Source organism: Grammomys surdaster, unplaced genomic scaffold (assembly GCF_004785775.1).
Source record: "Grammomys surdaster isolate TR1022 unplaced genomic scaffold, NIH_TR_1.0 170, whole genome shotgun sequence".
NCBI classification, from domain to species: domain Eukaryota; kingdom Metazoa; phylum Chordata; class Mammalia; order Rodentia; family Muridae; genus Grammomys; species Grammomys surdaster.
Window position 1 is genome coordinate 22427650 of NW_021604618.1, and position 15033 is coordinate 22442682.

At 53.5% G+C, this 15033-nt stretch overlaps 1 protein-coding gene across 1 annotated transcript in view; it reads right to left on the reverse strand.

Moving 5' to 3' along the window:
- The window catches only part of Sptbn5 (spectrin beta, non-erythrocytic 5), a 40254-nt gene that overhangs the window by 17054 nt on the left and 8167 nt on the right, over positions 1-15033 (reverse strand). Inside the window, exons 9-33 of the mRNA XM_028766843.1 lie at positions 14848-15001; positions 14535-14735; positions 14192-14449; positions 12997-13123; positions 11919-12007; positions 11691-11834; positions 10548-10700; positions 10148-10278; positions 9685-9924; positions 8675-8962; positions 7547-7787; positions 7279-7418; positions 7032-7131; positions 6284-6454; positions 5817-5981; positions 5223-5437; positions 4730-4916; positions 4295-4495; positions 3955-4071; positions 2811-2956; positions 2290-2425; positions 1974-2119; positions 1058-1172; positions 662-772; positions 276-452 (exon numbers count right to left, since the gene is read on the reverse strand). Coding sequence (XP_028622676.1) covers positions 276-452; positions 662-772; positions 1058-1172; positions 1974-2119; positions 2290-2425; positions 2811-2956; positions 3955-4071; positions 4295-4495; positions 4730-4916; positions 5223-5437; positions 5817-5981; positions 6284-6454; positions 7032-7131; positions 7279-7418; positions 7547-7787; positions 8675-8962; positions 9685-9924; positions 10148-10278; positions 10548-10700; positions 11691-11834; positions 11919-12007; positions 12997-13123; positions 14192-14449; positions 14535-14735; positions 14848-15001 — 4153 coding nt within the window. The remainder of the gene's footprint in view (positions 1-275; positions 453-661; positions 773-1057; positions 1173-1973; positions 2120-2289; positions 2426-2810; positions 2957-3954; positions 4072-4294; positions 4496-4729; positions 4917-5222; positions 5438-5816; positions 5982-6283; positions 6455-7031; positions 7132-7278; positions 7419-7546; positions 7788-8674; positions 8963-9684; positions 9925-10147; positions 10279-10547; positions 10701-11690; positions 11835-11918; positions 12008-12996; positions 13124-14191; positions 14450-14534; positions 14736-14847; positions 15002-15033) is intronic.

Here is a 15033-nt window from a genome sequence, read left to right on the forward strand (position 1 = left end):
ACAAGAGGAGCCATTGAGATGAGGCTATGACAAACAACTGCAGCCTGCCTGAACTCGTGCGCACATAGAAACACCAAGATGTCTGACTCAGGGCTTCTGGCAAGATTCACACATCCCTGTCACTTGGTTTCTCTGCCATCATCTAACCCAGCCCTCCCAGGGCCACGGACCTTGCTCTTGCCCCTTCTGACACTTTCCCTCCAGAATTGGAGGGCCTCAATGCATGTACACATCTGGACACACATGTACCCCTCCCAAGGGAAGCAAGCCCTCACCGCTGTGTGGAATCGGACCAGGAGATACGCTTGTTCCAACAGAGCCTTGCGCTGTTCCATGCGCAGCTGGAGGGCCTCCCAGGCTTGGGTCACAGCTTGCTGCTTCTGCTGGACAGCAGTGAAGGCCTGAGGACACAGCCTCTGCAGCCTGCCTGCAGCCTTCAGCAGTTCCTGCAGCTGGCAGGTAAGGGTAGGAGAGGAGAGTTAATTCTTCACAGAGGCAGAAGGACCTGAGCATCCCGAGGTATGTTCCCATTCTGAGTAATCAATCCCAGAACTTCTTGGGCAAAGCTCTGCCATGCACGACAGGCCCAACGGGAAGAACAAATCAGCCAGGCTGGAGGTCCTGTGAGGGACCCGAGAGGCAGGGCTAGCAGCCTGCTTACCTGCTGCTCCATGCCTGCCAGCTCACGTTCCAGTCCTTCATGTCTCTGGAGCTGGTTCTCCACCCCATGTAGATCCTGGGCCACATCGTTCGAGAGGCTTGTGGCTTTCTCCTAGGGTAGAAAAGCATCAGAGCCGGGCGGTGGTGGTGCACCTTTAATCCCAGCACTTGGGAGGCAGAGGCAGGCGGATTTCTGAGTTCGAGGCCAGCCTGGTCTACAGAGTGAGTTCCAGGACAGCCAGGACTACACAGAGAAACCCTGTCTCGAAAAACCAGAAAAAAAAAAAAAGAAAGAGAGAGAGAGAGAAAAAAAAGAAAAAGAAAAGCGTCAGAGCGGGGTGGAAAGGGAGGGTGGGGTCCTGAGTCTGGGAGATCCACTTCCTCTCTGAGTTCCTACCTGAATCTGGGTAAGGACTTCTAGAAGGTCTCTGTGGACTCTGAGGGTGGTTTCGGCGTCACTGAGCAGGCGGCCTTGGGCCTGGGTCAACTGCCACAGTTCAGACCAGGCAGCCCTACCATGCATGAGGACAGCTGTGGATCAGCTTGCACTGCTTTCCTGGTCCGATCAGCCCCGTCCTCTCGGTGCTCCAGTATGGGGCTTTCCCTTTGAGTCTTCTGCTTTTGGCTCTCCTTTCCAACAAGCGTTGCCCCCTTCCCCAGAGCCTCTCCAGTGTCACAGAAGTGTAGCTGTGTGCGTGGCCCTACCATGCTCAACACGTCATAGCTCTTTAGTGCCTAACACTGCTCACAACTTTTATGTCTGATTTTCAGTATGCTAACTGATCTCGTTACAAATGATTTGAACAGAGAGCCCCTATCTCTCTGCTTCCTGTCCTTTACATGCTTTCCCCAGGCTCAAAGGCTTCTTCCAAGCCAGACTTTATGCTGAGGGTTATGAGAGGATCCTGACCTCTCCTTAGGCTCTTAGGCTAGAGAAGGGCCCTTAGCAGGTGGGTTGACACCTAGGACTATTGCATGGAAGGGCTGTGAGCATGGGGCTTGGAGCTCCCAGCTCATGGGGAGACTTCCTTTCCAGCCCTGGTAGTTTCTATCCACAGCTCTTCCTCCAGGCCCTGGGAGGCAGTAATTGGAAAAGTGTCCCTGGGAGCTGGAACTATCTGGGTGGTACCCCCAGTCTTATCTTCTACCACAGACCACAGCCTGTGGAGGCCTGGCATCTGAGAGACCATTCCCTCTCTAGCTAAGCAAGCAGGGCCCTGTGACCCTCAGTATGTGCCACCCTTCACTAACCCCCAAGACACTGGGCCGGCACCCTCCTCAAAACCCAGGCCCTTGCAGGCCGTCTCACTCACTGTAGATCCTGCTGCCTCTGGTGAGCTTTGAGGGCAGTGTTGTGCCCATACTCTAGTAGGCTTTCTGCCAGCTGTTGGCAGGTTTCTACTCGCTGGGCACCAGTTTCAACCTGGTACTGAAACTTGGTAAACTCAGTGCAGAGTTGCTAAGGAGAGAGGGGAGCAGACAAGGTATTCAGCAACAACTTAGACCCGTGAGGTCTCAGTCTAGCCCAGAGGCAAGTTCCATGACTCCACTCTGCCTTCTCCATCCAGCCCATCAGGGCTAGCCCCAACCATCCAGAATCACGTGTCTTCCCTGCTCCGAGCCTCTCACCAGCACATGCTCATGGTCCTCTCCAAAGCTGTCCCCTCCTCTGGCCACCTGCTTCCTGCTGGCCAGCCAGCTCTGCAGGTCCTCAGCTTCTCTCATGAATTCATGTAGTCTCAGGGTCCCCTCCAGCTCCTGCCCCCTGTGGTGACAGCCAGGGGTTCCCCAGATGTTAGCTACCTGCTCATCCCACTGGGGTTCCTAAGAGCAGGAGGCTGAAGAATGGAGTTATTCATGATCCCTGCCCAAGCCCTTGACTTGGGAAGAAGACATAGGAAGGCCAGGGTAGGGGACAGAGGGCACTGGTAAGAGATGGAGAGCTGGGAATCAAAGGCCCAAAGTCGGGCTACGTGGGCTTTTACTGAAGAACTTGTAGAGAGCCGAAAAGTACACAGCAAAGACTCAGCCTTCTCCTGGGGCATCCCTAAAGGCCTGGGTTCCCAGCAGCATGGGGCCACGGCAGGGAACAGTCAGCTGTGGCTAGGGTCCCTGTGCCCACTGATGAGAGGGGCCACAATGTCCCTCACCGTTCAGCTGCCAGCTTCTGTAGTGCCTGCAGCTTCTCCCGTACCACACCCAGCCGCTCAGAAGCCTCAAGTCCAGCAAGGACCTGGGGCCTCTGCTCGAGATCCTCCATGGAACTCCAATAAAGAGCTATCTCCTGCTGCAGCATCTGCCAGGGTCAGAACACAGGCAAGGTGGTCCTTCATCTTCTCTCTCGCACACACGACCTACCCATTCACCCCCCCCAGGCATTCATTCAACAATGCACAGGCTTATCTCTCTAACTCTCCACTCATTCACTTACCAGTATACTCACCCACCTATCCGCTCATCCGTGTTCGCCCACTCAGCTTCACCCACTGACCCATTACTCACTTACACTTACTGTTTTACAAAATGAAGATAGGCTCTCTGCCCCCAGAGGGATCACTACTTAGCAGGACATAGTAAATGGTGGGAAGGCTGGGACAAGGATGGGAGGGTTCAGGAGGCATCAATCTGGACCCCAACACAAAGTGTAAAAGTGGACAAAACTGAGCAAGTCTGTCTGCATGCTCGGCACATGGAAGCTGCATTTGGCCAAGCCTGCAGCCATACCCTTCAGGAATAGCTCACTGGAAGTCCTCAGCCATGAGACACCCCAAAACAATGACCACTGAGGCATTTCCATGACAAGAAGGAGGAATACAGTGGGGCAGAGGCTGTGGAGCCTTTGGTTCTAGGCTCTGGCCTCTCCTTCTTACCAAGGATGCTTGTGGGAAGGGATGGGTTTTAGGATGGCAACTGGGTTAACAGAAAGGATGATGCTTAGAGCCCCAGAGAAGGACACCTCTGAAGGACATGTGGTGGGCTGGAGCACATGACTGAGGAGTAGGAAAGGGCTGGGGAGAGATGAAACAAGAGGGGACAGAGGGACCCCAAGTCCTCATGGAGAGGTGAGTCCAGCAATCAGCCCCAGATGGTAATACACTCTCCTGAGTCACAAGGCTGGGCTGGCAGGTGTTCAGGGTGGAGGGCCAATCAGGAATTGGGTGCGTGGCGGATGGGGATAGGAAGGAAAGAACAGGGTTCTGTGTCTCAAGACATAGGATGTGTGTGCCCTTTGGAGTGTCGCAGACTTCCTTCTGGCCCACTGTCACCCACGTGGAGATGCTCAGGACACAGTACCTGGTGTTTCCTGGTGAGCCCAAAGGTGGCTTCCTCGTTGCTGCCATAGTCCTGACTGCTCACCAGAGGCCACTTTTCCTCCACCCAGGCCTCCATCTCTGACACATTCAGGAAGTACTGCAAAGAATGACAGTGACTTATCCTGTTCATCTTACCTGGGACCCTTCATCACCCATCATGGTCGGCAGCAGCCTGCAGAGAAGCTTCTGGGAACTTATGGGAGGGAGCTAACTCTTAGCCCAGAGCTTTCACCATGGGCCTCCCTCCCTGAAGGTCCCACGAGTCCTCTCTTCCACAGGTGGTCTGCTGCTCTGTAGACCCCATCCTCTTGGTCTCCTACCTGCTGGACAGTGATAGCCTGCTGCAGGCAATGGGCATGTCCCTCACACGCCTGCTCCAGTTCTGCCCAGTGGACTTCTAGCTTCTGGCACTGCTCCATGATATGCTGAGCTCGAGGGTGTCCAGAGGCTGCTAGACTCTGGCCAGAACTTAGTACCCTGTGCATGTGTCCTACATGACCTTTCACCTCAGCCTGGAGCACCTGTCACAGAACAATGGTAGTCTCTTAGTCACAGATGTCCAGATTAGAACCACAGATGTGTCTTTAGTTCTGGATCACTAAGATAAGGATACCTGGAGAAAAGTGGATTTGGAAATCAGGATACCTGAGGAGAATAATTTAGCGGCCAGGACACCCTGAGTCGTGGCAGGGGGCTTCAAAGGTCAGGGAATGAGATGTTGGGGGGCTTGGCAGGATGCAGATGATGCTACCTACCTTGTGCTTTCTTTGAAGGCTCTGGGCATCATGCCAGCACTGGGCAGGGCTGACAGGACCGGCACTGAGCATGTGCTCAGCCACCCACGTGAGCTCCAGGTTGCTAAGGAGGTTAAATTCATACAGCTCGACTGAGGCCTGCAGCTGCTGCTGTCGGGTGGCCAGCTTGCTCTGCAGGGATTTGAACCTGGTAGGAAAGAAGATAAAGAGAATGGGGAGGGAGTGAAGACAAGGTCATGGTCTCTTCCTCATCCCCACCAGGGACCCATGAGGAACAAGGCCAGGGAACCGAGGGAAACCTCTGCAGACAGGGAAGCAGCTTTTGGCCTTCGTGGTGCAATGTCCTGTTTAGAATGCCCAACTTTGCCCTGGCACTCCCACCCCAGGATGACTGTACTCAGAAGGGAAAGAGTTTGGATGCCTAGGTCCTTTAGGTGCTACTCAGTCCTTAGGTTCATGAGGCGTCTATGGAGGGTGAAGATGGCATAGCCACCTCTGGTGACACTTCTGGCTCTCCTCCAGGATGGTTAAGGAAGTGAATGCATTGTGGGTCTGAGAGATGAGGGCAGCCATCTTGCTGGCCAGCGCCTGGCTCTTGTCCTCTAGTTGGTAATGCTGTCTCTGCAGCCTCCGGCTGGAGCACAAGTCCTGCCCAGTTTCTGTGCTCTGCAGGGCTCCCTCCAGATGCTCCATTGTCTCCCTGACATCCTGAGGAGGGTGACAAGAGGTGGCATTCACTTTTCCACTGCTGCTCAGCAGGCAACCCTGCCAGGGCTCTGAGTCTACAATGTTCCCAGCCTCAGATTCACCAGGGAACCATCATGTCCTACCAACTGCTTGTGTGCAAACTACTTATACACATCTTCTTCTCTAGGTGACTTGAGTTGTGATGATCACATGCTATATACACAGAAGCCCCTGCCTGCTGCTGGGCAAAGCCATGTTTAACCTTCTCTTGGCCAGAGCTTTATATAGGACTTCTTGGAGCCACTCTCTCCAGCACTGTTTTGCCTGAATTCATCCTGCCCTAGCCAAGTCCTGGTCTTCCTCCTTGTGTCCCCACCCCCACCCCACATTCCCCAGGGACCTGTAGTAGTTCTAGGAGCTGGCTCTGCTGTCTGGTCTTCGGCAGCCTATCCCCTTGATCTGCCATCTTGTGGTTCAACTCTTCCCACTTGTGTTTAAGGCTTTGAAGTCTGTCCTGTATGTCCTCCTGTGCATATGGGTTGCTATGCAACATTTCTTTCCCAGCCTGGAACAGAGACAAAGGCCCGGGCTGTTTTTGATGAGCTTCTAGGATGACCACCAACCACAGCCTACCCAGGGGGCAGAAGGCAGGTTGTGGACTACAATTGCTTTCCACTAGCTACCTGAAATGGTGGCAGCTTTCCGAGCTGATTTGAGTGTCTATCTAGGAAGACACCTGCTAAGTGCAGAAGGCAGAGGGGACCCTTCCTTCAGTGATTGTGCTCCATAGAAATAGGCAGGGCAGTATATGTTGGGACTCTGAAGACACATCTACAGGGCCATACACCTGCTGTCCAGCATCCTCACCTGCTGTAGGTCCTCCATGTACCTATAGGAGGCTAATAGCTCACTCTTAATTATTTTGTGCCACTTGAGTTTCTGCAGAATGTTGCTGCATGCTTGGGAACGTTCATCTGCCACCCTGGGCCACTTCTCCTCCATCCACTGCATTAGACCATCTGCAGCCTGCTTCCATTCCTGCCCGAGAACCAGGAGAGAGTGGGTCTCAGAACCCAGGGTGAGGGTTGGCACAAGGACCTAGGGAGAGTGCTCTGTGAGGAACACAATACCCAGAGCCAATTCTCCGGTACAGGGGAGGTAGAACTTGGATTTTTCTGATCCCCAAATGGGGTAAGGACACTGTGCTCAAAAAGTAGAAATGCCTGTCAGGTCCTACTCTGACAGATGACACTGGATGGAGAGTGGCTCTCTTAATCTAAACAGGTTCTTGGAGGCCTGGCCTGGCTAGAGAGTCTCTCTAGTGTCTGAACAAGCATCAACGCTAAGGTCTGAGGCTGTTTCCCTCCACTCAGACAAACTCCTGGAGTGTCAGGAGAGAGGGAAGGCATGTAGTAGGTGGGGGGTTGGGGGGGCGTTAGTCAAGGGGCCCTTCTCTGAGAAACACAGTGACCACAGCTCCAGCTTCCTTTATGGAAACAGCCAAGGCTGAGGAAGTGTTCAGTGAACAGGATCACACTGCCTCCGTGCCTCTATGGGCCCCAGGGCACTGCTTCTGGAGATGCCTCCTGGAGTCTCCTGGAGACTAGGGAGTCACCTGCAACTGGAGGGAAGCCAGCAGCTGTCCCCTTCTCTGGTCACTCCTCTCTTGGACCCTGGTCCACTGTGCCTGGGCACTGTGCAGCAGCTTTCTGATCCTGAAGTGTGGGGAGAGGAGAGGGCTCTTTTCTATCCTGAGGACACTCCCCTCCCACCACCCAGCCCAAGAGAACCATGTCCCACCCAGCCTCAGAAAGCAGCAGTCCGCCCAAGTGCTGAGAGACTGCCGCAGGTAGGTGGCTCACTTGTGCACGGCAGCAGGGTGGCTCAGAAGGAGCTTCTCACCATGTGCACGCAGGGTCTCTGCCCGTGATCCCAGGGTGCTGCGGAGCCACCCTAACCCCTGGTGCTGTTGCAGCAAGTGCTGGGCCTCCCTTATGTCCTCCTGGTACAGAGACCTGAGGTCAGCTCGTCTTCAGGGCCTTCCTGCCCACCCTGGCTTCTGGACTCAAGGAGGCCAGCTCCCTCTAGGGGCAGTAGGGTGACACTTCAGTTCTACTTCCCAAACTTTACCCCAAGATTGTCCAGCTGCAGTAAGGCCTCATGGCTGGCACAGGTGGCTATGAAACCATCCATTTCTTGGCCAAACCTCTGCAGCTCCAGCCCCTCCCAAAGCTTCTGCTGTCTCTGCTCCCACAGAGCCTTCAGCTGCTGGCTGTGCTGGCCTAGGAGCCTTAGAGCACTGGCCACCTCTTGGGACTGTGGAGAGTCTGAGACTGCCACCAGCTGACCCTGAGCCTCCAGCTGCTGCAGCCTGAGAAGAACAACGGAGCATCAGACCACACCCAGCCCTTCTCACAGCTGCTTCAGCCCTCATCACAGAGCTCTGAAGTGAGGCTAACCAGCTGGCCAGTCCTATCGGTTCACTTTCTCTCAGGACAGCTGTGCCCTGGCCTATGAATAAGATGGAATGCAACAGGCTCAGCAGAGAGCTCGTGACCCATGTCACACCCTCCTCTAAGTAGATGGCTAGTGGCATACTGTGACAAACACAATGTAGATCCCTCGATCCACCCACGCCTGCTGTCAGGACCGCTGGAACCTCTGACCCAGCAGAACAGGTGCCCTTTAGGATAGATGGTGCCCCCACATCTTGGAAACAGGTGGCATGGCTGTGGGAGGCAGGAAAAGCCAGCACTTCCTCTAAGCTGCTGCAATCCTAAAGTAGCTGGGTGTGTGTGACAGATGGGGGCAGGTGCTTGTTTCTCAGGGCCCATTTGATACCTGCCAGGATCCCTGGGGAGGGCAGAGCCTGGGGGTTGTTCGTGGTGGCCTTGCTTGCTCACAAGGCTGCACATCACTTCTGAAGGAAGTGAGGGGGTAGCGATCTTAGTCCATTGGTGGGTCCTGGGCCCTTTGACTGCAGAGGCCAGTAGAGTATGTACTGGTTAGAATGGGAAGCTAGACTTGGGGGATACCATCATCACCCCTGTAGGAGGGTAGCTGGGCTGGAACTGAGAATCTCTCTGTCAGTTCAGTGTCTGGAGGCCCTTCCTAAAGTGAACAGGTTGTCTGACATAGGCTTGGGTATCTCCTGAAAATTGCCTGCAGTACTATGCTAGATACCAGCCTGACTCATGACCCTGGACACATTGTGTTGGCTTTCTTTTATGAACTTGAAATCCTCCCGCCTGCCCCAACCTCTCTCTCCACAGGCAGGTCTCCTCCTGTAGGACTCCATGCTTCCTCATCAGCTGCTGGGCTGAGGCCACATCCTCCAGCTCCTCTTTGCTGCACAGTTGAGCCTGGATGCTCTCTGCCCACTGCAGCAGCTTCTGGCTCTCTTGGAGGAGGCCTTGCTGAGCCCGAGCCTCAGTCTGGACCTGGACCTGCTGGGCCATCCGTCCTTGTGCTTGCTTTAGCAGTGACTGCAACATCAGGACCTGTTCCCAAAGCAGCCAGCCCTCTGTGGGGCCTGACTCCATCACCCTGCAGGATGTAAACCATGACAGTCAGTGCCCCAGCCCTGTGTCTCCTGGAAAAGTAGTGACAACACTGAGTGTCCACCCCTCCCCTAGCTAGACACAGCACAAGCAGGAGGCTCTCCCTTTCTCTGAGTGTTGGAAGCCAGACCCCAAGGCCTTCTCAGAGGTCCTGATGAAAGGACAGAGGTCATGTCCTTGTCCAGGGGTAGACCATACAAGGCCCAGATTGGGGCCTGGGCCTTAAAGGAGTTAAGGTTTTGGTTCCTGGGAACCTTGGCTTTCCCCTCTGAAAAGCCGTGGTTATCAGTCCTAAGATAGCTGTGTCTGGGGTATGCTTTATTCTCTTGCCAGCATTGTCTGATTCAGCTTTCTCATGGCTTTGGCCATTCTCCTCCTGCACACAGTATATAAGATGCTATACTATGCAAAAGTTGTTTGGGATATGGCAGCTTGTTCGAGACCTCCCAGCTCTGGCTTTTTTGTCTTTTTTATCTTCTCACTTCCTGGCCCTCCCACTTGAGGCTTGTTAGGGAAAACCGTCCTGCTGGTCTGGGACATGAGAGCACATTCTCTGGCCAACTATCTCTGGCTGCTGCCCACACCCTTCCAATACCATATCTTGGCCATCTCCCCATCCCAGTTCCTGTGTCCTCCTCATTTTATTAGAGCTTCTCTCTGTCCTCGCTGTCTCCCCAGCCACCATCACCATCCTGAAGCTGGCCATACTCTATGGTTGCTCTTTGGAGGTAGGAGATCTTCTTCTCCAATACCAGGACCTTCTGCTGGATCTGCTGCAGGGTACGATGGCTGTCCCCAGGCCTTCTTGTTCCCAGAGCCTCCAGCCTGCTTATCACACTTAGCAGTTGGGCTTGTGTGGGTTCAGACTCCTGTAAAAGACTGCACACCTCCATGCCACATGTCAGCTGCAGGAGTTTCTCCTCCTTCAGGGCCTCCAGCTGGTGCCACCTGAGAAGAGGATCCAGGGATGTATCCAGCACAGGGACACTTCCTATCCACCCAATGACACCTACCAATCTGAGGCTTTAGACTGAGGCCACCAGGACAGAAGCTTCAAGGCTGGTGGTCCTCTGGCCTATACTCACTGTCTTTGACACCATCTAGCGTTTCCACCTGCAGATGCACCAAGCAAGGTCCCGCTCCACCCTGCATTCCCACCCCTTATTGTCACCTCTGCTTCAGGTCCTCCTGTTGTTGTTGGATTTTTGAGATGTGTCCTGGACATCTTTGCTTCAGTTGTTCAGCAATGCTGATAGCCTCTTCCCAGTGGCCTTTTCCAGTGGCCAAGGTCATGAGAACATTCTGAGGAAGAAGAGGACCCAGACCTCTGGGAAACAGGCTCTTCTTTCCCCATACTCCCTTTGGGCGACAAAGGACCTTGGGATGCTTGTCTCTTAAGACATCCTGCTCACCTTGAGAAGGAAGCATCTGAGTACATTAGTCCCCAGAGTCAGACCTATAGCCTGGGCCCCTCCCCAGGCAGGATCAGAACAAACATGGAGAACGGGGCAAAACCATGAAGCAATGCTGGAGCGGTAGAAACTCTGGTCCCCATTACCTTCGTGACTTACCTCATATTTGAGCTGTGTGACCCCTAAGTTGTCACCCTGGGGCTGCAATGTTTGGAACAGGGCTATCTGCTCCTCCAGCCAGGACTGGAGCTCCCTACAGGAGCTGTAGAAGCTAAACAGGGAGACTGTCTCCTCCAGTCGGGCCCTGTGAAGCTGAGGAAGAAGCCAGGGTCAGGGTGTAGGGACAGTGTCCCATGGGAGGTCAGGGGTGTGTCTGTGCCCACACAAGCCACTAAGAGGATCAAGTCTCATCTCCACAACTGTGTCACATCTGTCCCGTTGATATCTAGCAGAGGGAGCTGGTGAGAGCTGAGGGTGTCATGACAGACCTTTTGGTTAGTTTCTTATTTCCTTAAGGGGCTTCACCTTGCTCTGAAGGTCCACACGCCTCTCCAGGCTCTGCTCTAGCTGCTGGCCCACTGGTCTCCAGAGCCATGGGCCTCAGCCTCCTTCACTGGGCCTATTCCAAACTTTTCTTCAGGACCCAGTTGACTTCTCCAGTATTGTCTGCCCTTGGATCTGTCTTAACTCTCTCTTTAATATCCTTTCCACAAAGGTGCCATCCTGACTCTAACCTAACCTGCAGAAGGCCCCATACCACACCCATTTAAATATCTGCTGACATCTTGGTCATACTGTAAGATCCTTCAGAGTAGGAGGCACGTCAGCCACTGCTCTGTCCCTGGGATCAGGAGACAGACTCTAGCTCAGTGCTTCTCAACCTTCTAGATGCTGTGACCCTTCGATACAGTTCCTCATTCATGCTTGGTGACCCCTAATCATACAATTATCTCCATTGCTGCTTCATAACTGTAATTTTGATGTTATAAAACATAATGTAAATATCTGATATGCTACCCCTGTAAAATGGGTGTTCAACCCCCAAAGGGGCCTTGACCCACAGGTTGAGAACACTGCTCTAGCTTACGGTAGGGGCATGGTTAACGCCCCCTCCCTTCTCTTTCTTTTGGTGCAGGGAATTGACCCCTCGAACCTTAAGTACACCAGGCAAGCATGATTCTCCCTCCTTTTGGGGGGGTTGGTCATGGGCACCAGGACTTATGCAATCTCAGCCCTCAGAGCATCTGGGGATAGATGTGCTACATGATCCACTATGGAAACTTCTTAGACAGAGAGCATTACCTTTGCCAGGGCCCTCAGGGTCTCATAGTTCTGCCTCAAGTCAGCCTGTGTCTGGAGTATGGTGTTGGAGTCGAGGTGAAAGTCATACACAGTCTGGAAAGCTGTCCTTGGGTCTTCTCCTAGAAAGCCCAGGGCAGATAGCACCTGTGTAGAAGGAAGGCAGTGTGTCCACACCCAGCTCCTACCACGAGGCAGGATCTCCACCGAGATGGGGGTCTGTGGTTGTACCTGCGGTTTCTTCTCTGTGCTGTGGATGACGGCCATCCTGTTCTGCCTGTCTCCCAACTCTTTAAGCTTCTGGGTGCTCAGAGCTCCCTCTGGAAGCCATGAGACACACACTGTTATGAAAGTACAGATTCAAGGGCTGCTTGGGGCCCTCCTCTTCCCTACTCACTACAAGGTAGGTCAAGGTCATTAGGTACCTATTGCTTCCCTATGCCTGGCTCTGTGTGAAGAGCTGTTAGAGACTAAAAGGATTGAGGCTGGACCTTCCCGTTGATGCTCAGGAATTTCTCAGGATTGAGGCTGGACCTTCCCGTCGAGGCTTATGGGTCTCTTAGGACTGCAAAACTCTCAGATCCAGAACAGGTGGGACATTATCCAGGGTTACACTTGGGGTAGGCAAGGCCTGTCGTCATGTGTAATAAGTGCCATGAGTGTCCAGGGGGAAGAAAGGGCAGATGGTCTGGATGTTTAAAGAGGGCAAGACAAGGCCCAGTGGAGTCTGTCCAAGAAGGAGCGTTTGCATGGAAAGGCATAGTGCTGTGGTGGCAGCAGGTAGGCAGACAGGAGACATGGGCCAGCACCCCTCTCTGTGAGGGAGAAACCACCTCATCTCTATTTTTCTGTCCTACGTCCCTGGGAAAGTTTAGACAGCAGCAGCAAGCAAACCACTCAGAATGGGGTACAGGCATTCATTGTAAGAGCAGGCATAGAAAGAACTTGGAGGAAGGACTCAGAAAATCTCAAACTCTACTGAGTTCACATGATCATCTCATCCAAACTTTGCTGGTGGCTGTCTAGAGGCAGGGACATGCTGCCCTGGGCAACACAGGCTGAATCAGATAACTCCAGTTACTTCTGTCTGCTGAGCCAAAGCTGGGAATAGGCCCAGTGGAGCAAGCTGAGGCCTAAGCCCTGAGACAGCATATGCCTTTAGTCCCAGAATCCTGAGCTCAAAGTAGCTTCCCCTCAGCTACTTCCATTTGGGTTTCAGGTGGCCTAGACAGGCGCTGGGAAGATGTATGACCTTCCCATTGCTGACAGACTTCAGGTTAGAGTCTCACTGTGGGTTATGACCTTGTACCTTTGGAGAAGAAGGGTATCTGTTGATGTGAATACTGGCTGCCTGGTGCTGCTAAAACTCGAGTCTTACCCTGGGGTCCTCCAATGCTGTCTCTGTCAAGCCTTTTCTGATCTTCTGGAGGTTCCTCCTATATAGAGGGACAGAGGTCCTGTTTAGGTGACCAAGTGGCTTCCTACCTGGCAGAAGCACAAACTCTGTGCCCCTCCTGAAATAGTGGGAAAAGCAAAGACTGAAAATGCCCGGAGCCAGGCCTGGCATCTCTACCTCTGCCTATACCAGATGTGGATAGAGGATGTGCAAAAAGGCATGAGAGAGCGCCCATTATTTAACAAGTAACACTTGGGAACAGCAGGGCTCGAGGTGCAGGAAGAAACCACTATCACCCTCTAGCAAACGAGTTGTGTTGGTGTAATGTAAGGCTAGGAGTGAAGTGTCACAGGCCCAGGGCTTGCTTGTGTGTGTGTGTGTGTGTGTGTGTGTGTGTGTGTGTGTGTACTTGGACAAGGAATCAAAAGTTCTCTTTGCTGGAGGGTCCTTAGGCCTGCCCCATCTCACCTCGATTAACTCATTTGTAAACGGTGGTGGTGTTAGTGACTTGCTAACACATAGATCTGTTTTTTAAATTATTTAATTATGAAATCTGGGAGTAAACTTAAAGGACAAGGCCTCGGAGTGTGAGGAATCACCAGCAGGCTGGGGCCAAAGTCTTTTCTTCAGCTATCTACCAACTTTATGGCCAGGTTAGGTGAAGCAATCTGGAGGCCCTAAATGCAGCCCTAAATGCATGGGACAGGGCTGGGCAGAGAAAGGGGAGAGGGATGTGGGGCTTTTTTAAGATTGCAAATTAAGGAACTGAAAGTGACTTCAGGACTTTCACGACTTCAGGTCGTGAAAATATAGAGGGTTTTTTTTGTTTTTGTTTTTGTTTGTTTTTGTTTTTTGTTTTTTTTTTTGTTTTTTTTTTTGGAGAAACTGCTTAATGTTCTTAAGCTGTGCTGGGCAGACTGAGCCAAGCCCAGATGTACTCGATGCCCTTAACTGATTTACAGACAGAACTCCAAATGACCTATGACTGGAGATATTGGAATCTGGGGTCGAGGCTGGGGGATGTACCACCAGCTCTGGGCAGGGCCACAAAGACTCTCATTGGGGGAGGGAGGAGCATTGTAGCACCAGTGTTCTGGGGAGAGCTCACATTTGGTGTAGGAGGCACGAGTCTGGGTTCTTTCCATGTCCCGGTGTGCACCATGAGTGACACCAGGGCTGCGGCAGCCCGCGCCTGATCCTCTAGCTCCTGCAGTTCCGCTGCAAAGGCGCGCACGCCTTGCTCCAGGCGCAGGTGTTGCTGCAACAGGGCCTCGGCGTCTGCCTGGTCCTTCCCGCAGAACGCGCTCTCCAGTCGTTTCTGCCGCTGGAGAAGCCAGGACGCCGCCTCGGCCGAGTCAGAAAAGTACTGTGGAGAGGTAGAAAGGACTGAGGGCTAGCAGGTCCCTGTGCGCCTAGCCGCCCCGCGTCCCGCCCCGCCCCGCACGCTCTACCTGCCCAACTAGCAGTGCTGTTTGCAGCCGGGCGCGCCGCCTTGCGGCTCCACTCCAGAGCAGCTGCCATGTTCGCTGAACTGCTTCCGCCCTTTCCAGAAGATCTGGCTGTGCCAGGGGCTCTCTGACACTGAGGTTGCGTCCCCTCTGCAGGAGATCTACACACACAGCCTGGTGGCGATGGAGTTCGGTTTCCAGAGCCTACCAGGGTTGAGGAGTGGGGAGATTTTAAAGGGAGGGAGAGGGTGACTCCTGGAGTCCCAAGCCTGACTGTCAAGGAGATCGGGATGTTAGAGACCAAGGGAGTGGACACCTTGTGTTTCTGCAGAGCAGTAGCGATCTGAGTGAGGTCGTGGCCCAGGGCTGCCTTCTCCATTAGCTGTCTGTGCTCTTGCAACCAGGCCTCCTCCTCCCCACAGCTGTGCAGGAGCTGTGCCCGCTGGAGGGTCTGCTCTAGCAGGGTGCGTCTGGGGGACACAAAGGGCCATTAAAGGGTTTG